The following is a 23,858-nucleotide window of genomic DNA, read 5'->3' as shown; positions in this document are numbered from 1 at the left end:
CGTTCGTATAATATTATATTAGGTTGTATACAGCCAATATTCTGCCAAACAGGTTGTCCCACGAAGAGTATTACGAATTCAAAACAGTCGTTTTAGGTATCTGTCTATAATCAGTGTTTGCATTAAATATTAATTATATTATATTATAATGGAGAAATAATATTATTAAGATATATATTATGATGATAATATTTAACTGTCTGTTAAAACAGCTATATCGGTATAGGTACAGCTGATGTGTTGGACCCAAGTACTAAACTATATAATATTATTTTTTACAAAAAAAAAAATGCAGTTATAAGTTTATTTGAGATTCAATTTAATTGTTTTTATTCAATTTCATGAAATAGTATTGTTTATATTATATTATATAAATATAATTGTTTTTGTCTCTATCTTTATTGTGCAGTCGTTTTTCCATTTTTTTTTTTTTTTTTGTATAGATACAACTAATTGGGAGAACGGTGTATTTCAATCAAGTAAACATGATATTAATTTGATATAATAATAAACCGATCATGAAGTTTATGAGTGTAATTTGTGATGTTGCAGAATAAACATAATACTAAAAAAAATACATTTATCGTGGTATTATTATAGACGTTTATCGTGCATATTATTATTACCATTATAATATATTAGGTGCTTATATTATTATATTATGTTCACGAGGATTTTTCAATTTATTTTACTACGTGTCGGCGACACCTCGACGACTATAATACACGCGGCCGGGTAATCGGTATCGGCGGCATTTTAATCGGCGGAGGTTTTTATGCGATCTAGGAAAATATTGACGTTGCGGCGCGAGACGATCGTATCACCACGCTTCGTCACGTTGAATTACAATATGTCTCGGATTTATTATGCGTCACCAGTTGTAGGACTCACGACGCATACCACTGTAGAAGATACCTAGGTACCTATGCGTAACAGCGCGTAACTATACTTAAAATTAAATTACGTTCAGGCACGACGTTTTAAAATACATGTATAATATTGCATACTGCATATTATCGTGTATAAATATATAATATTTGGGACAGAGCCCATACAGCATAAAAATATTTCCCAACTATGGTAAAAATATTTTCAGGAAAATAATACCTATTGTCGTCAAAATATTCTAAAAAGTTGCGTAAATAATTAGGAAATATTTTACTTATATTCTTTGGCCCAAAAGTTCATATATTTGAAATTATTTTTATAAAAAACATTTACAAGATATTTTAATCATATGTTTTCAAAAAACACTTTTACAGAAACTTTATAAATATATTAAGTCAACATTTTTATGCAATCATATAGTACAATATTTTTTTATCATAAGAATAAAATATTTATAAAATATTAATAGTCAAATATTCATTATTCAACCACTTAAAGAAATTCAAAAAATGTTATCATTTCCCATAATATAATATTATAATATATCTGTCTATAATTTATGCACAATGGATACGCAGAGTACCTTTGGTAGAACCATCTCTTCCGTAAAAAATATGATACGATGAGTGATATTATTATATAAGACGCGTATTATGTAGCTGTTTTAATATTTCGTACTAGTCATGTGTACACCTGTGCTAATCGGGTAGGGGGGAATTAAGTCAGCTGTTCCTAAACTTCTGATGTGACCCGTTTAAACATGACGCGTTTATATATCTATAATATCCAATATTATAATATTATTATATACATATTATATTAATTTTTTATCTAAATTCGAAGAGCGCACTTGAGTTTTTTTTTATACAGCTAACGCGCTTATGTCGCCATTGTTTTATGCGTACTTATGCATATTTGTGTATACATTGTGATAAAAAATAATAATAATGCTGATAATACTAGTAATAAAATGTATGAAAACAGTAGGTAGGTAATAATAATACATATAATATGGATCAACGCAGTGGGACGTCGATAAAAATATGCGTTTATATAGAACGCGTCCTATGTGCATGTATCTATACGCGCATATTATACCGAACAATAATAAAAATAATAATAATAACAATACGCGATTGTGAAAAATAGAATCATCTCTGCAAAATCTTGCAGCTGGTGTTTGGCTGGTATTTTCTATATAGGTTTTATATTCCCGTACAAACGCCTACTTGGCATTGGACAACAATGCTCGATATGTGTAATAATATATGTGAGAGTGTGTAATGTGTATATGTGTATTGTGTGTGTGTATATATATATATATATATATATAATGCACATGTTATATTATATATAAATATAATTGACGGGTCTAAATTTAATTTCGCTCGTAAAGGTGTCGTACACACAAAAGGAAGAGTCTTTTTGTTTGGGCGTTAATTCGGACCGGTGAAAAAAATAACCGCATAGGGGATCGAACATTTGGTAAACGTCCAACAGCAGCGCGCCTTGGACGGATTTTGTTTCGCGTCGGAACGTTTCAACTGTTTGGAGGAGGGCTTGAGAAAAAAAAAACCACAGAGACGAGAGAAAAAAATAAACCGGGAAATTACTTCGGCTCGCAGCAACTACTTACTACTATTTTGGTCGTTTCACACGTATTCAGCAAAGAACGATAACGACGACGTCGTACGCCCCAGCGTATAAGACATGCGTGTACAGGAGGCACAATACTGTGATTTTCCGTTTTTCCATAAACTCGACGAGGGAAAACGTGCAGCAAACGCAATATTCGGGTAGCGCATCCTGTATATTTATTTATATTATATTCACATTATTTAAAAATACATGGCTCGATCCGCAGCTAAAGCTCCGCCAATATAACGAAATTATTGGATAAACGACAGTTTTCTAAAAGCGGTAATCTCCTCTCGAATTTCTGGGCGGAAAGTTTTAAAACTAATACCAGTCAAAAGAAGCAAACTTGCCGAAGTTTTTGCGAGCCAGCAGTTCTATAGATCAATTTGGACAAACGCTTATAAACGCCGCAAAAGTCGTGAACCGTAAAATTCCATTAGGTTTTAATAACCGCATTCTTCGGTACATTCTTTTCGATTGTCTACTCGTTTTTTGCGCTGTCGACAAGAAATAAAAATTAAACTAATTTTGTCAATATTTTATTTCAAATCGCGCATGAAATTGTATTGTATTCCCGCAGGCGTATTCTCTGTAGTGATTTACTGATTTAGCATTTTGTTTTCCCTTGAAAATCTGTATATGCATCCAGCTCGCTATTTTATTTACGTCGTGTAGGCAGTTAATTAAAATAATTTAATTATTGTACCTATAACTGAATACACTGCAATGCGTACGGTTGCGTTGTGGAATTTTTATACGTCTAAACACGTCATTAACATGGGCGTAGGTATATAGAGTGGAAAAAAAAATTAATAAAACATTTTAATATTTACATATTTATTAGAATTTATTCGATGTGTTTAAATTAAAACCAATCAAAATTCTTAAGAAATATTATTATGCAGAGTGTGTAGTAAACGTAACATGGTGTAACACGCCGTTTCGTCATCTTGACGACTGAATGTTTAAAAAGTATTATAATTAAAACGTTGTGGAACAAAATAATATAAATATATTATTTTTTTTTCCAAACAAAACGAACATCGTATTGACGACGACGTGTTTCGAAGGGCGAAACCTACCTAATATCCTTTCTGAAAAACGCCTATGCAAAATCTACTTGACAACGTATGGACGACTTTAAAAAATGACGTTAGACACATTAATATAATAATGGTGTCGTGGTACGATGATGGATGTAATATTCATTCATTACATTCATATATTATCATCATTATCATCACCATCATCATCATCATATTATTATTATTATTCTCGAGTGGGACGAAAAATAAATAACAAACGGCTTTTACAAAACATTTGCGACGCTCAAACTATTAAAAAACAATTAAAAACCATTATTCATCCCGTTTTAAAACCGTAGTAATCTCGAATGTTTTTTTCTCGCTCTCTCGTCGTCGTTGTCATCGTCGCTTCCTGCCGCCACCGTGAAGCGAAAAGAAAACTTTCCTAGCAGGCATGATGTTTTCATGAAAATTATGCCTTGCGAAAGTCGGTAAACAAAAAAAAAAACAAAACAAAATAAAATATAGAACTTTACCGTCAACTCGTAATACGTACCTATAACGATATTACAATAATATTACATAACACCGTGCCGTGCGCACATTTTACGACGTGTACCTATTTATAATAATTAGTCTGTTATTGAATCAGATCGATAAATTATTGACCAGCATTAACATATAATTTTAAAATGTTTATTATTATTGGATAGTTGTTTGATAAAAAAAAAATAAAAATATATGTAGGTGTATATGTTATATGTCCCATATAACGCCAACAGTTTTTCATCAAACACTCTATTATTGTAATATTATATTACACGTCGGGACGACTATTATTATTATTACTACCTATAATCCTCAATGTTCACTTTTTCCTCTCACCTACGATAACCAATTTCGAGGTTGACCGACTTCAACGCGTTGACGACATTAAACGCACCTACAAGGTCGATTCACTTTGGCCCTATCGTTTTTCTTTTTAAATTCGTATAATATGTGTGCCCGTTACGTTATCTCGTGTGTGTGTGTGTGTGTGTGTGTGTGTGTGTGTGTGTGTGTGTATGTATAGTGTGTACTGTGTACACTGATACACGATATGGCTTTCGTAAATCAACAAGAAAGCATAATAATATCATAAGCTGTTTCGTCAACCCAAAATCACATAGAGTTATCTATGTAATGGTGAAATAAATTTAGGATCACTCGTAAAACAGCGTTAATTTATAAGTCAACGAAACGTTTTTTCTCCATTATATTGCGCAACACCTGTCGATAGTCGTAAAATTGCATAAACTCGTAGTGCATTATGTGTACACATTATAATGTATACTTCATATTCTATGGCCCGACCGTCGTTTATTAGTTGTCGACTGTCGTGCGTTTATCCAAAGCTATACACCCTGCACCCACCTACCCGCCAATCCATATCCCCCGCGGTTCCATCCATTTTGGTTTGTTGTACCGGAGGGATTTCCAAAAGCTCGAAGAGTATATTTCATTTTCGACAAATTTACTGCGCTGCAGTGGCGTCCGAGGAAAAAACATCGGAACTGTAATGTTCCCCCTCGCCGTCGTCCGACTCGGTGCAGCTGACGTGGCCGGCGCGGTCGTAAAACTCTGCACGCATTTCCCGATTATTCCGATTTCTGGCGTCGTTTAACAACCGAAATATAAATAATGCCCGATAGCGTATTGTATATTTTAATGCCAACGACATATTATTATTATCATCCCGATGGTGACTGCGCTGTGTGTGCCACTGTGGCGGTATTATTATTGTTATATATATTTCCATTGTCAGACCTATTCCGCATTGTATGATGTCTCGAAAATGTTATAATATTATGCACGGGAAACGATCCACGGCGACGGGATGGATGATATTATTATGCTCGTATATAGTCGGGCAAAAGAATTCCAATAACCGCGTGAGACGGATTTATTTATTTTTTTTGTCCACAACAAAACCGATCAAAACACGTGACACCTATATTTTATTATTGTTGTATACTGTAGGTACCTATAAATTATATACACGTCATGTATATATATTGTATTTTAAACATGTTTCGGTCTTTGAGATTTGGCCAAACACTCCCATAGGTGCACTCTGTGTATATACACATTATGATAACAATAATAATAATATTGTGTTTATATTGCTCGAATAGGTACAACAAAATAATATTATAATATACATTTCTGCTAGTACGTGTGTGTGCGTGTGTGTTGTTTCGTCGCCGCGGGGGTGGGGAGCTCTCGGACGCGTACGTACCCTGAATTTAATAATAATGCAGCTGCCGTCCACCCGGCGGTCGCTTTGGCGTTTGCACGCACTTCCGAGGGGGGAAAGAGTGTGTGCGAGAGAGAGGGAGAGATCGAGGGAGAGGAGTCGGAGAAAAATAAAAACTCGGTGGCTACGACAAACGGGTGGGCTGGCGGGCGGGTGGGCGGATTTGCGACTCTGCGGCGAAACGCGCGCACAAACGATGCTCGGCATTAACCGCGATTCCGCCGCGGCCGTTTGCGCGGATCCGGTCACGCCTCCCCATCCGACCCTGCCGCACCGCCGCCGATGATATCGCCCATACCATGACCGTATAAATAGTCTGTGCGAGTATAATAATATATACGGCGGCGAGACCCGAAGAGTATAATATATTGTATATTATTATGCTTTCTGATATTATTCTGACACCCCTCCTCATGACGCCGCTTCCCCGCCGGTCCGTCGGACACCGATATTATCTAATGTATAATGCAATGCAGGTACAACTTATATGTACGATACACGCCAGTTGCACATGCGTTTTTTGCGTGTGACGTCCCAGTCATACTATACCTACCACCGCTGTAGGTATGTTTCGCGAAAAAAAAAATGCCTCTCGTACCCCCACAACCCATTCACCCAGAGACGCGAGCGACATTGACCTCTCTAGTTTACGGAGTACAATATATTTTAATAACATATTACACTATACACAATATATATATATACAATATACATAATTTTATATTGAAATGTATAGATCCATCACATGCGCACGGGTATCTCGTATAGGTACTCGTCGGGGGAATGTAAAGGCGATAATCGTTCCGTGACCCGGTATAATAATATGCGCTCCACACATAGTATTTCGCAATATCGCCGTACATTCGATTCATATATATATATATATATTATATATATTACTTACCCATATAAATACGTATAATAATATATCGGTACCGACTACGACTCTCGTGCACACGAAAGCCGTGTTTTGGTTTCTTGTTTTTCTCCGGCAAAGCGTGTGATATTTATAATGCACATAGCATTCACGCGCGCGTATTTCTATATAGAACACGGTACGCTTATTAAAACGTGCGTGCACAAACACGGTTTTTTATGGGCCACACACCCCCCCCCCACCCCTCCCTTTGCCACCAATCATATTTTCATGGCGTTTCCATGCACACGGCGAGAAACTGCAGTCGCTGCAACACGTATGCACTCGATAATATAATATATTATTATACGGTCGGGGTGAGCGCAATAAAATCCTTCTAGCTGCGTTCTTATGTATAATAGTTATTTATAATATGTATGTGTGTTTACGAACAGTGTGTGTATTGTTATATGTGCAATGTGTGTGTGTGTGTGTGTCTGCAATAGTGTAATAATATGCAACCGCGGCCGGCCGTTTATCGCGTGCATCGTGTTTTTTTTTTCTCCGACGCTCACAATACGCCACAAGACGTACAACATTATTACGTTGTTCGATCGTTTCCACCGATATTGTCACCGCACCGGGACAGACTCTTCCGGTCGACCGTTAAATCATAATGTATTTTATTTTATAATTTGCTCGTCTTTTACGCGATCCATGCCCACCGCCTACAATGTCTATTGCACGTCCTATATTATTATTATGCGCGCGCTCCGGTTCTTGGCGCTTTCCGAGCGATTGATTGCACAGCAGCGGCACACCAGACCTATTCATTTCTTTTCGTACGGCCGAGTCAATTATTATGGAACCACGGCACGTTGTTTTTCCATCAATTTATCGACGACACTGCAGTACGACGAAACGAAAAAATTCTATCGGTCGCACGACGATCGTTACGACTATAATATGCGGTCTTATAAAATAATAATATGGATATTACCTGTATATACCACGGGCGCATTATCTGCAGCAGCAGCAGCGTAGTAGGTACAGAGTGCACACGAAATCTAAACTGCTGATCATAGCGGGTGCAAGTAAAATATATATATATATATATACTTTGGCCGGTTACCGAGACGAGCTTTTTTCGCCCGACCCGCTGAACACGACGCACACATAACACGTGTATATTACATATATTATATGCATGTATATGATATAAATGAAAACGGAATAAATTAAAAATATATATATATATTATGATATTATGACAAACAGACTTGGACGGCGCCTCCGGTGCGGATATAACGCAATTACAATATAATATACGTATTACGACCCCGCCGTCGAGGACCGAAACGCAGCTCGTGTCTTATGCACTATAATGGTATATAGCTGTACGGCGCAGACTTGGGACCACGCCAAACCGTGTGTATTGTCGTCGTCGGTGTGTCGTTATATATATATATTTATGTGTGTGTGTGTGTGTGTGTGTGTATATGGCCCCGATACGGGGTTCCCTCCGGCCGCCTTGCCGTTCGGGGTCCGCAAAACCGAATTGAATTTTACCTCGGTTTCGAGCGCTTGTTCTATACACACATATACCTATATAATAATATAATATAATATATATATATATATAATATAACGGGGGCCACCGTCGCCCCGGCGTACATATATAGGTATTATTATTATTTTTATTATATATATATATATATAGATTTTTTTCTTTTTTCGTTTAATTTTTTTTCCTCTTTAAACGACGTGCAGCATTCCACTCGTATGCGGACGACAATCGATTTATTCGCGGACCATAGTCCCGTCTGGTTGGCCCGTCCGTGTGCGTATATATGTATGCATTTTTCGACCAACGGTCATGTATAATGGCATCAGGCATCGCGCGGTACCCTGCACCGTTTTCAATATATATATATATATAATATATATCATGGTATATACACCTATGGTATAACCTATACCGTTTACGGATATTATATACGTTTATATTATTTTCTTCTGCAGTTTGTGCGATGTTTTCGCTACCTACGTACTAATTTAAAACCTTTTTTCGGGTGAATTGAATAGCTACTATACATGTATATATATATATATATACACACACACACAGCTTCATTCCGGGATACGTTAACATTACCGAATTATAATAATAACTAAGAACAGTGAAAACATATTATATAATAATATAATATAGGTACATCACGCAAGATAGGATTAAAAATATTCTTATAGCTGCAGCGAACTGTAGGATTAGTCTCCGAGTATATTGTTATTGTAATTATAATTATGATAATTACATAACAAACATAAAGACATTAAGTTTTGCATATACTTATAAAACAAAGTCCTCCACGAATATTGTTGAAATTCAAAAGTCGGCGAAAGCAAAGGTTTTCTTATGCTGTCGTTATAAGTTATATTGTTTGTATTCCTGTTTAAGCGGAGGGCTTTCAGAAAAATTACTATTCGAAGGAATTCGTCTGACGTCTGGGCGTGTAATTCGAAAACTCCCTAAACGACAAAAGCCGAAAAAGATTTGTTGTTTTAGCACCGAGTGTGTTTGTATATATATTATATATATATATGTATATAAAATATATACTGTATACAATTACCTACGCATATATATATACGAATTGCTTTGTGAAACGTTCGCTGCAAAAATATGTCTAGCAAAAGCAATTTGTCCGGAGAACAATATGTAATTGGCGAAAACAAAACGTCGCCGAGCAATTACCCGTCTGAGATCATAAATAAATCTATATAAACGTAGAAAAATTCGTTCGTTTGAGCGTTGTTCTGTGTGCCGCGCGGTCTTTGAACAAAAGTAGGTCAACTCCATCGTACCCGGAGATCGGTCCAATCGCGTCCCTCTTTTGATACCTATTAACCAAGTTAAGGAGAGCCGCCAACCGTGGTCATGATGGTCTCTTATATCCACATACACACACACGACACATACGCTTATATATGCATGTATGTATGATAGTATATGAGAGTGTATGTGGATGTGTACATAGCATATACCCTGTAATATAATACGTAGCTGTATATTATATGTGCGTATACGAGTAAATATATCTACGTAGTCGCGTTTCATGCTTTTATCCGGTCGCGCACAGAATTGTTGAGAAAAATAAATAAAATATTTCTGCGACTGTTTTACTGAAGAAATTTACATTCCAAGGCGGTTTATCATCATGCGCGTCGGGTATACGTTTTTGCAGAACGGTTAATAGCGAGTACCTGTACATAAGAATATGAAATATGAAAATATTTATATATATGTATATATGGATATATTATATTTTATATAAAGAGAGTGGGTGAGAGAGAAAAAAGAGAGAGATAAAGACTAACGCGTGTATTTGACGTACATTTCAACGGGCTTCTTGACCGGTAGGCGAATAATGATTAAACTTGCAAAAGTCGCGGAAAAAGGTTCTTTTACTTTTTTTTTTTTTAAATTTCTTGTTATATATATATTATGTATAATATGTATATTACTTTGTATATATACACGACGGCTATGACCGCATCGGATCCTGTAGGTACACTTGAACATGCTCGGAAAAATGGTTCAAAGAAACAGGACAATTCACTTATCCGACAAGGAGTGCGATCTCCACCTGCCGGTTAGGCCTCCGTCGAGACCAAACAAAACAAAACCATCGGACCAACAGAAAACACTATATGTGCGTGTATGTGTGTGTCGTATATATAAATCGAACGTCTGTTGAATAATAAATCGACTGACGAATGGATTTTGACGGATTTTTGTTTATTTATTTACCTACAACTTCTTTCTTTTCGTCCCTCCTCGGCCCACCCCCTTTTATTCGTCATTAATGCTGCAGGCTGCAGCGTTTCGTCAACACGACAGGCAACCGTTTACTGCTATGCACACAACATTTCCATTGTTGATTATTGATTGCGTACCTACTATCATTGTATAACAATATATCTATACGTATGTAATATACTAATAAAACATTATGCCCGGGGCGGTGTATTACATGTATTAAATTCCAATGTAATTGTAGAAATGTTTCCAATTAGGTTATGGGTAAACCAAATATTATGTTTAAGTAATAAAAACAATAAACAACAATGTTACTGTAAAACCGTGTCCCGTCGTCGCCTTACACTTCGTGGCCGTCGCAGTTAATAAACGTGTCAACGCTTAATTAAATACGCAATCATTAAGGTCTATTCAGTTCTTCGCATAAAATTAAACGCGTGTTTACAAGCATTTATACTGTAACTATGATACACTGCCGAGGCCCTGAGTTTCTTTTTGTCACAGAAACGCGCATTGTCATACTGGCAATATTCAATTTGCCTGTATTATGCAAAATATTCGTATTCGTCGAAATTCTCTCCAGAAATGTACCTACCTACCTACTGTAAAAATGTATTACGTTACATAAATTAGAATAAAAATGACAAAGACGAAGACTGTTAGAACAGTGATAAAAAAAATACTCCCTAAAATAAATAATGACATTATATTAAACAAATAAACACAGAGAGGTTGTATTGCGAAATCCCTCCGTTTGTATGATCCTTATTCAAATCCTTTTTGACACAAATTTTCTACGACAATGGAATTGCTACCCTTAAAATAATATAATAATAGCATCATCTGATGAACAACTCCTCCCCTCGGTTAGGATTAAATGGATGAAAGAGGAAAAAAAAGAGAGATTATAGAGAGAATTAAAGATAAATAAATAAATAAATATTGATGAAGCTGACTAATACCGATTTGTATTGTGTAATCAACTCGAAAAATCCTTTACAAAAATACTATCGTATAGAATTAATATAAAAACGTTATCTACTCTACTGAGTTTTCTAACTTTCTAATGTATTTTTACAGTTCACCCGAACAAGCTAAACGGTTTTTATAAATTTAATAAATAAACCAGAAAATATTTTCAAGATAAAACAATAAGTTATTAAAAAAATGTTGATAAAAAAGAAAAATATAAATAACAATAAAAACAAACGGAACATATTTTGTGTTATCTAAACGAAAACTCCAAATTATTACTATGATATTATTCGATGACGAACGTGTAACGGTTTAAACATAATACTATAATGTTATATAGGTACACAAAAAAAATAACACTATTACGACGTTATCATTTGCAGTTATACGAACGACGAGATAGATATACATTATGTAATATTATGATACGCGTAATTAGTAATATTACCATCTCGAACACTGCCAGGTCATTAGGGGGAAAAAGGTGAACGAACCGCCCACGTATTATAATAAACACAACAATAATATTAAAATGTCCATAATTTTCCACGTGTACACTTTATAAGTTACCTATGATTATTTATTTATCTATAAAAATATAATATATTATTACGCTGAGATATGTTTTTGAGTTCCCATCCCCAACCAATCCACAGACCTTTCGCCACAGCTGTGTGTTTAAATATTATAATACTATACTGACCGGGTGGCAATGGTAACACGACATGATAGTAATTATTATATTAAACGAACAAATCTCTCACAGTTTGATCAACGACCACGGTGGCGACGACAGCGACCTAAAAAATGAAAACAGCAGAATATTATAATATTAAAATTTATTGTTCTCGTTTTTTTTTTTTTTTAAATTAATATATGCGGGTGCGCTGTAGGATTTATAATGTAATATTTTCGGGAGTCCATTTTTCGCCCACCCCGACGGCGTATCGTTTGCATTTTTCACCCCAGGCTGTCCGTATTTAAATAACAAGATGTGTGTTTAATATTATTTAATATGTTTTTATTATCCTGTGCGCACATAATGTTATATTATACATTAACCGTCTGCACGCGGACAACTTAGTCACCGATGAGTTGTAATGTTCAACGAGTACGTGAAAATCTCGAACGCCAATGTATATAATAATAAAATAGACGACGACTTGAATAAACCTACGACCGCCACTCGTCACACGCGGTTGCTGCGGTGGCGTTGGCGATGCGGTGCAGAACGAACACTGAACAGGTCAATGTTTTACTCGCGGGCGGCGCTGGTGGAAAGAAATAGTATAATATTTATTTTCGTTAGTTTAACACTCGTTTTTAATTCCGTGCTCACTCGCAACGGCGTTTTAAAGGTGCTCCTCGCCCTACAGAATTCCGTCTAAATCCGTCTCCCATCATCACTATATAGTATAACAACGACGCCGCCGCCTCCACCCGCTTTCCGTTATCTCCATCTTGAAACGAATACAAGTTGCAGCGCGACACACACAGTCGCTTTTCTCACGGTGAATCACTGGTGAACCTAACTCAGAGAACGATAGCGCAGTTACGAGACTATTATATACCTTTTTTAAGTAAAAAAAAAAATACACAAAATACAGTTTGACAAAGGCACTTCATCGCAGATAACATTATAATATTATAATATACATAACGCGCACACGGATGGTTTTTCGAACTGTGTTTTGAATAACGATAATATCATAATAATATTCGATAATCGATAGACGCAGTGTGCATAAAATATGTTCTGCAGTGCGCCGATGGGACGGAAAAGAAAGACCACACCCGTTATGGGACCTATAGGTCTTATATAATATAGTATAGCTGGTAAACCATTTAAATAATAAATTCACGAACGGTGTTCGCGTACAGACTGTGACATTTTTCGTGTATCACCCGATTCGTAGACACGCAAAATGCATTGCAGGTATGCAAAACGTACGTACGTGAAACTCGACGAGACCGTATAAACTTGTAAATTATTATATATTTCCAGCACGGCGGCGTGTACACTATTATTGCTACCTACCTACAGCTGATACGGGCATACGATTCCGTTGTACGTGTTAGTGTTCGTACTTCGTTGAAGTGGCACACAATGCATAGCGAGATAGAGAGAGAGAGGGAGAGAGAGAGAGAGAGAGAGAGAGAAAGAGATAGAGAGTGAGAGGGACAGACAAACAGACAGATATAGAGAGAGAACTAGGGATCCCTATATAGATGGGGAAACTTTAAAGTTTAAACGTTAGATTCCCGGGAACGTCGAAAAAAAAAATGGATTAAGCACAGCATTTCCAGTGTACTGCAGGAATAAAGTTTTGATGAACGCATGAGCTTGGGTCGGCTTTGTATCAAAATTGAATGGAAATCATTTGCGACTTTGTGAGCGCTCAACGTTCACATAATGTACGGGTACTTACTACCTATACCTATAGGTTTCGTAGTTAAAAACTATTACACGTATTATTATATAATATGTATAGCGACGTCGGATGGGGCAAACCCCTGAGGGGTGGGCGATTACCCCTCCCGTTACACGCATGAAGGGCGATATAAGGTTGTTAGGTACTTTTGAATAATTTCGAATTCGATTAAGTAGTGCAGGTAATGTGTTCGCCGTTCACGTGCGTATACGGAGAAAAACAATTCCCGAAAACATAAAACATGTCGATGCAGTAACATAATTGAAAAAGTAAAAAGTTTGCGGTGCCGTACAACCGTCGGTCTTGTGCAAGTTTTTAATAAAGACAATAATATATTATATTACAATCAACCCATTTCGTACTCTACGGTGACGGCTGCGTGGACGGAACCGAATATTCGATATAATTATGGTTTCTGCGCGACGGCAAGTGGCATAGTTTTATAATTTTATCATTTCCCGACGATGACGGCGTTTTATTATATCAACTAAAATTCGTACAAAAATGTCACAGTTATACGCAGTTACTCAGTTTAATTGCTCAAAAGAACTGCACAAAATATAAAAAAAAAATTGTTCGCGAGGTTTAACTGACCGTATAATAACCCACCTTTATAGTAGGTACAACACGATTTACGGGCGGTCTATAGCTATTAACGCGGTGACTACGCTTGTAATAATTTTATATAATATATTATTATTGAAATAAATTATCGTAACGTAATTCGAATACCTTTGATAAACGTCCTAATTTCTTTTAGAGAGGAGTGGCTGGTAAAATTCTGTATATAGGTGCTTACTTTATTTTTAAATAAACAATTACTATTGTTCCTGGTACTTACTTAAAAATATTATTTAAAAAATCTGTTTCTGTTTCTGTTGAAAAAATAAATCGGAAAATGTCATAACCCTTTGGGAATAAAAAAATAAAAATATATATTTAAGTCACAACATTTAAAAATACGCACTTAATAAAAACAAAACAATTTCTTCTATCAAAAACGTTCCCTGATAATGTTATGTAAATATTCGTGTTCACAACGTTAGGAAATAAATTATGTTTAGTGCGCTCTGGTGCTCATATAGTTTACGACACGATCGAGCAGAAAAATGTACATGTCCTATTATAGTGATGTAACTTTTACGAACAGTAAAAATCTAAAAACCTCTATTGACGGACACTATCGGAATTAATATCTCTACGACGGACATTAACAAAAAAAAAATAAAAAATATCACTAACCATCAGACTATAATTTTAATACTTTGACGTTTCGTTTTATTTGTATTCCTCTCTTTGTTGGTCGTCGTCCTCGAGGTTCGTTCTACATGGATAAAAACCAGTTTCACTAAGTTACGTCTCATTAACGAGAAATAAAAACTGCGGTTAAGCATTTTAATAATACTTTAATATTGTCGTGTGGGGGTCGATTTATAACGTGCGAACGTGTGAAATAAAAAAAAAAATGTTTGAAAAAATTAAACAGCTTTTTCCGCACACATATTTTCAACCAAAACATTTCAAATACAATCGTTTTGCTTACGAATCAAAAAAAAAAAAAAAATACAAAAATACAAAGAATAACAAAAACGTGTTGAAAAAAATAATTAAACCATAATAGTAATAAATCAACGACAACGACAACGACGCGGCGGTTGTTTCACGCGCGTCGGAATAGTTTCGGTTTGCTACCATCGTCCGCGCCGCGTCCAGGCACGATTTTATTTTACGCGTTTGCAAAATATTATCGTTGAGCGCAATCGTTTCGCATCCAACGCCTAGCCCGACTTAACCAAATCCCTGCTTTGTCAACACATAATGTTATAACGTACTATTATTTTGTTGTTGTTATTATTATTATTATTATTATTATTATTAAGTGCATCGTATCCGTGTTTTAATAATATTGTGTGTACTCTCCACACACTCTGCAGATGATCGATAAAAATATATTACAACATTTCGGGTTATTCTTTCCCCCACGTGAGTCATATAATAATATACTAATCGCCTTTGTTGCTTCTTAAGCGACGCATTCATGTATGAAATTCTATAAAATTTGAAATACAAAAATTTAAATAGCTTTTCACTGTAGCCTATTTACTTATGGCTCACTTAATCTCGCGCACACTGCAGATTGTGTGCGTAAAATACATAATAATATAATAATATATCAATCACGTTTAGGGGTCTCGTAATAAATCAACTGTAGTGTTTATTATGTTCAATATTTTGTAGTTTAACATGCGAACGGAACGATATAGAAAAATAAAAGTAAAAATGGACGTGTAAACAATAATTATTTAACTAGTATTTTGTCGAAACACTCGCGAATTCGACCTTGGCCGTTCGATAAGTGATTTAGGTGACCGCGAAAGGTTAAAGACATCGTGCTAAAGTCCGACGGTTCATAATCATTATTTATCAATGTATGCTTTCAATATTATGTATTACATTATATAGAATGATTCCTGGTATTTCTAAAGTACGTAAAAAACAGGTGTGCATTATTGATTTGTGGCATACACGCCTTGGAATATTTCCCTACTCATTAGATTTCTTTTTCCATTTTACATGACATGCAATTGCTGACATTACTAGTAACAGAGAAAAACCTTTTTATAAAACATCATTGCAACAGAGAAATCGCGGCGCTATACTCTGACCTTAATGCGTTTTAAAACATAATGTATTTTGTGAAGTCGTTAATATTCGCGGATACAACTGTTGTGATTGTGCTGTAGATAATATACACATTTTATGTAAATTTAACGTCACCTATATGGTTATACGAACAAATATATATTTACTCTTACAGTACGCAACAGTCATAAAATCATATTAAAAACTAGATATACCATTAGATATTAGATAATTTAGCATTTAGCTGTGTTTAAAATTGGGCGCAAAATCATAATACAATATTACATTTAATACATGTATAAATAATGATATTGAAAAGGGTCCGAGTGCAGATTATCACACACGACCGTCCTCGTGTATTTAAATCTATAATAACATTGTATTATAATCGTATTTTGTTGATCACTTTTAACGATTTTTTTTTATCGTTTTGCAGATGTTTCGCTTGCGGACCGTGTAAGCCACAGCGGACCGGAATGTTTGCGACCAACCGCGTCTCGGCCACGTGGGCCCTCACGATATTGGCCGTGACCGCAATGATAAGGGCCCACTGCCCGTCAAATTGCTCATGTGACGACGATACGCTGGTGGTGCTATGCAAGGAGGGCAATCTGGACGTGATCCCAATCACACTGAACCCGTCCATCCAGAGACTGATGCTCATGTATAACCGCATCAAGATCGTGGACGCATCGTTTCAGTTTTACGGGGCACTGCAGTATGTGGATATATCGCACAACCACCTGGTGAACATACCCAACAAAGGGTTCGAGGCCCAGGAGAAGCTCGTTGAGCTCCACCTAAATCACAATAAGATCTCGTCAATCAACAACAAGACGTTCATCGGGTTGGCGTCACTAACCATACTGAACCTGCGTGGCAACTATCTGGAAGACCTGCCCGATCGGCTGTTCGCAGCGCTGCCCAAACTCGAGGAACTCGACTTGGGCGCCAACCGCATCACCCGCATTGATCCGGCCTCGTTCCAGGGCCTAACCCGACTTCGGGTTCTGTACTTGGATGACAACCAGCTCCGAGCTATACCCACGCCCGCATTCAAGTTCCTAGGAAACCTTGCTGAGATGCGCATCGGCCTGAACGCGTTCACCACGCTGGACGATGACTGTTTTGCGGGACTCGGCCGGCTGTCCGTGCTCGAGCTTACCGGCGCAGCGTTGATCAACATCAGTACCAATGCTTTCAAAGGACTAACCGTACTCAGGCGACTGGTGCTAACGGACAACCGGCTGTCAGCCATACCCACCAAACAGTTGTCTGACCTGAATCGGTTGGAAGACCTGTGTGTGGGGCAGAACGACTTTGTGACGATTGAACCAAACGCGTTCAAAGGGCTAGCCAACTTGCGATCGATTGATGTGTCAGGTGCGTCTCAACTGTCCGTTATAAAAAAAGGTGTGTTCAACGACAACCTCAACCTAGAAACCATAAACTTTAGTAGCAATAAACAGCTAGCGACCATTGAAAACGGTGCGTTTATGGGGCTACCCAACCTCCGGAACCTGATCATGCGCAACAACGCATTCACATCGTTTGCCGAGGCGATGGTCACATGGCAAGAATTGCAGCAGATCGACTTGACCGAGAACCCACTGGTGTGCGAGTGTTCAGTGCTGTGGCTCAAGGAACTGCTGGCTCGCCGTAACACCAGCCACGTTAACTGCGCCAGCCCGGCACCACTCAAGGACAAGCCACTCAACTCACTTGGGTCCGACGACCTGTCATGCGCCAAGTACTACACCAGGCAGCAGGCCATCGTGGGTGCAGTTTTCGGGTGCACCGTAGCGTTCATAGCGCTCATGTTGCTGTTGGCGTACCGGTTCCGGAAGCGTCTGCACCATTCATTGAAGAAAACGTTCTGGAACAAGGAGACGGTAAACCGAAAGGACCTAGAGTACCAGAAGACGTTCTCAGACGATGAATTCATCGTCCGGAACACAAACACGCAACATCACACTGGTCCTCACGGACACCAACCACAACAACAACAACAGCAACAACAACAACACCATCACCACCACCAGCCCCAACACCATAACTCGCAGCAGCACAACCAGCACCACGGTGGCGTTCAGCATCACAGTCAGCCACAGCAGCACAAGCAGCAGCATCACCACCTCCAGAACTTTCAGCAGCACATCCAGCAGCAGCAGCATCAGCATCATAGCAACGACCATCACATGATGATGATGATGGCGCCGGCACCACCACCTCCACCCCCGCCACCACTGCATCACGGTACTTACAGTCACCACAACCAACACCTTTACCAGCCACAGCAACCACGCCACCAGAACACAATGCCGCACCGCAACGACAAGCCGATACCGGTCACGGAACTGTAGCTAGAGCTTTTCGCCTCAACGCCAACGGGCGAGAGGCGATACCAAGCCGCCGGAACATCCGACGGTACTACTAATGTCACCGGCTTTTCATACATTTCCGGCGAAATCTCCAAATACGGAGGCGGTGGCCAAACCTTGAACAACCGATCTCTACCGCCGCCCGGTTACCGTGTTTACCACCCTCACTCTCTCCGTCGTTTTTGCGACTCTTAAGCCCAGCCACAAATAATACGCACTTGCCGACCCCGTTTTACTTGCCCCTCTGCCCCGAAGACCCCGATCGCACCGATAAAAAATAATCCGACGCACACGATCCCCTCTCCATCCTCCTCCCCATCATACATCACCATCCAGCCACTATCCCGTAACCGGCTTAAGTGCTACGGAAGCTGTTGTCTCGAGTGTACTGGTGGCTGTAGGGCGGGGGAGAGGATAAGAGGCCTTTGTAAACCAGTTACGCATCTCATCGATCGCGTAACATGTAAAGCACGCGCTATGCCTCATTGTGGGTATGTGTCGGTGTATAATATATACCATTTGATGAAAATTCGAAAGAGTAAAGACTGTAGTCGTTGTGTTTCATGGGATACGTTCATGATCGAGTCCGGAAAAATATTCAATATAGGAAAACCAACACCGTCGCGGCCACCGCTACCGTATTACGCATCAACATGTATCTGTGTTTGGAGAACGTTGGACACACAAATTATAGATCTAGTCGTAGAGTATTAGTTTATAAAAAAATTAATGTTTTGTAAAAAAGATAAATTAATCATTTTTCTTGTTGTATTCTGATCAAACATTCATGTGATCGACCCTTTGTACGAGTCAGACGTTCTTCAATAAATAAATAAAGGTACTGTTGTTGTAATCCAAATCCGACGATTTTTTTGTGCTAATAATGATCAATTTTAGAAATCGTCATTATATTATGTGTAGCTCTCTACTTTTTATAAAAATTATTATTACTATCATAATATAATATATGTTATACATTAATATTTAAAATAACTTACTTAACATAATAATTACTCTCTTTTTTATATAATATATTATAATATTCAATACGGTTTCATAGTGTATTACGTCATAATATTATAATGGTATTTTTCTAAAAAAAAAAAAAGTAAAAATAAAATAAAATTCATTTTGATTATTAGTAGTGTTGTTAGGGTTGAAAAAAATATTATTACGCAATTATTATAATACGTCTTTGTGCTTATATGGAATGTTTTCAATTAAGTAGCCTTACAAAAAAAATACCCATAACAATGTTATCTAATGAAAATCTGTTGCATTTACCCGTAACGAAATGCATGGTAGACGACTACACACCGGTGTCGCATGCACTGTGTCGATATGCATTATGTATTTTCCTCACATCACACGGCCAGATTCCTGCTGAGTGACACGCTATACTCTCCGCCGGATATATTATATTAGCTATTATATTATTCTCTCTGCTATCTGTGTCTATAGTTGCCGTTTGAAAAATGGAAAAAAATAAATGTTTAAAACGATCTTTCACCGTTTATTGGTAAATTAAATTATTATTATTTTTTTTTTGGTTCGCTCGCTTTCCAATAGAGGCTCAACGGCAATCGATGTCGGCGCGATCCCGTTTCTACGCGGGTCTCACTTTCTTTTATAATTTAATTTTTATTTATTATTGTTCGATAATTGATTTTTATACAACGATATTAGTGTCATTATTTCTACTCGGCCACCTCCTTCCCATCCCCACCATTTCACACTTATAATATTAATCCCCTCGATCGTATACAGTCCGCTGCGGAGCGACGTGTTTACGAGTACTTCGAATCTGTCCTCACTCAAGTGCAATAAGATTCCTATACACACACACCCGGCAACGTCGTAGCACTGTGGACGCTGTTCAAAAATCTTGTAGCCCCAACGGACGCGTTTGAAAATGATTAAACGGCCCCACTCGACCGTTGTTATTTATCGATCGACATACCCATGTAAATACATCAACGGCTACTTCGTACAACGGTTTTAAACGAAACACAACAACCACACAACCGCAACCAACTACAGGTTTATAGGTACTATAATAGTCGTATATAGTGACGGTTATTAGATGCCGTCTCGCATCGATTTTTCGGTCGTTTTTTTTTTTTTTTTTTATTAAAGCGCGTTTAACGATTCCAAACGGCCGATACAACACGATAAAACAAAATAATATTATGTAAACGAATGGGTCGCGTATAGCATTATAGTTTAACCACTGTTTTGTGCCATAAAAAAATAAAAAAAAACGTTAAAATTGACTATAAAGGCTCTGTGATAATGATATTTTTGCGTGTGCTTGTCATTTCAACAGTATATAATGATGATCATTTTGATTAATCATCTACGTGTCCCTCGACTACGCGTTCAATTCCTACCTAGTAATATTACGTTCACGTATATTATCTGACCTCTGCAGAATTTTTACCTACTTTTAACTTGAATTAATTACACGTAAATGTTGAATTCATTATTATTATTTTTTTTTTTTAACGTGCAAAAATAATTAACAGCAACCCTCTTTCCAACACGTTTCTCTTCACACGTTTTTATTTTTTTATTTTTCGACTACTCACTACCTTCAGCGAAAAATTTAACCACAAAGGCGCTCTATTATTCATGGCTGTATGAACTTCATTATCAGTCGTTATCACTTTTTATTTTCGTAAAGCTCTGCATAAACCTCTTTTATTTGTCGACACGTCATATTTGGATTACAATCAATTTATAAGAAATTTACTTTATTTTCGTTTCAACACATTTCCCTGTCTATTTTGAAGTTTACAAACACAATTAAAAGTTAACGCTCATTTTTGGTTAACATTACACATAGTAACAAAAGCGTTTTAGAGTAGAAGGCTCACAAAAGCAATGGTGTAAATTCGTTTGTCTAATATTCAAATATAATCCAACAACATAACAATGCTTAATTATATATTTTAATTTTTAACTAGTCAATTGGGTTGTTAATATAATACATTGTTGGAAAGTTAAAATAAACTAACAGCCCTTGATGTTTTACACGATATGACTAAAATTAGTACTTTTTTATTTCTTTTTACCTGAAACAGTTACTAATAATCATTCATTGGTGTAATTATTTTTCTTAAATTAAAAGTAACATGATTATTACAGAGAATAATAGCCCCTTATCTATTGCCATAAATAAATAGGTCATACTATATATATATATACTTACGAGTGTATATCATGTAAATAATATATGTATAATTGTAAGTGTGAAAATAAGACCGAGCACATTGCTTAATTGTGTCAGTTATCTTTATTAACTAATTTATTGGTTTTTACCGCATCAGGTCACGATGCATTATTATTATATATTTATTTATTGTATGATAATAATAATAATATTTTATTATATTAAAACAATCATACAACACGCCCGACGGGTAAACGAACTCTCGTGTAAAAAATTAGTAATTTTTTTCAATCCTACCTTCATTCAATACTATATAATATAATAATATACTATTCTTATTATATTTACGTAATTATAATATTATATTGTTTACACATTGTAAGTGAAAATTTTGATTTCTGTGTTTGTTTCGTATTATATATATATATTACATTATTACCTATATTATTATTATTAATTATTATGTGTATAATATATATTATGTAAAATGCATATCATTTGTATTTGATTAGGCTATAGTGTTGCGAGCGTATAATGACTCGAATTATTCATTCGAGTTTTAACGTTGTATTATTTTGTACTTATATAATAATATTATAGTGTATAAAAAATGTATAATTGTGTACTGTACAGAATGTTAATTATATTTGATGCTCATAAAAATACAAATGTTCGTTGTTTTATGGTACCTAATCGTATGATTTAGTGTTGTGTACACATTGGTGCATCTATTTGGTCGCCGGATGTAGAACCCCTCCCTTGTCCAGTGCGGGGACAACCACTTAACAGATCAACAGACGGGCACAGTGACAAGTCACGGAGAATATTGTACAAAAACGTAAATTTTATTTGCCTATCTACGGCTGATTATGCGTATACTATAGCATATAGATACTCGGAGATGTGCTTATATTTTAAACGAATTGTAAAATAATAATATATCCTATGTAGACCAAAAGTTCCGGTTCGTTTTTTACGTTCAGTTATTATTATAAGAATAAATCGATAACGACAAAGGGGCAGGAGAATATAATAACAATAATAATCGTAAAAAAAGTATAAACGTTTTATTTTTCGTATCATTTATCACCACTTATATAATATATATATATATAGGTATTATACTATAGTATAATATTGAAATAGTGATTGATAATAATCGTTTATTTTCTTCAAGTTAGACAACCGCTTTGTTATTATTATCATTTACATTTTTTTAGTTTTAATTTTATGGTTCCCGTCAGACGTTTTTTTTACCATTTAGGTACTGTAGTAAATAATATAAATATTATAATTGAAATCACCGACAAAAACAACAACACAACCCATAAAGGATTATTGTAATAGATGGTCTATTAAGTAATAACCCTAAAGACAATATGGTCCGCATTAAGTAAAATAGTTTACAATAATAACAACTACATACGCTTATAATCCGTGTTAGTAACTATACTTATTATAGTAATAGATATCAATATTAGTAAACCAACGATGGTGTGCAAATTATCCATGACTAAAACGATGCAATCAAAAAACAAAAAATAATGACAGTTTACTATCAAAAAAAAAAAAAAATACTTAAATAGTTAAATATATACAACAACGAATGTATACAATTTTATATGTGCGTGGTGAACTGATAAAATTGTAAATATTGTAATGGCCGTTAAGTTGGCACCGGCACAATACGCTAGAAGTTAGGACTATAATAATAATATCAAACATTTTCTAG

At 36.3% G+C, this 23,858-nt stretch overlaps 1 protein-coding gene across 1 annotated transcript in view; it reads left to right on the top strand.

Moving 5' to 3' along the window:
- The window catches only part of LOC132933977 (SLIT and NTRK-like protein 5), a 37,590-nt gene extending 14,799 nt beyond the window's left edge, over positions 1-22,791 (top strand). Inside the window, exon 2 of the mRNA XM_061000252.1 lies at positions 17,010-22,791. Within this exon, the coding sequence (XP_060856235.1) occupies positions 17,050-18,936 (1,887 nt within the window). The 5' untranslated portion in view covers positions 17,010-17,049 and the 3' untranslated portion in view covers positions 18,937-22,791. The remainder of the gene's footprint in view (positions 1-17,009) is intronic.
- The last annotated feature ends 1,067 nt before the right edge of the window (positions 22,792-23,858 follow it).

Source organism: Metopolophium dirhodum, chromosome 1 (assembly GCF_019925205.1).
Source record: "Metopolophium dirhodum isolate CAU chromosome 1, ASM1992520v1, whole genome shotgun sequence".
Lineage (NCBI taxonomy): Eukaryota > Metazoa > Arthropoda > Insecta > Hemiptera > Aphididae > Metopolophium > Metopolophium dirhodum.
Note: the sequence above shows the minus strand (reverse complement) of the source record. Positions and strands in the feature narration are given on the sequence as shown.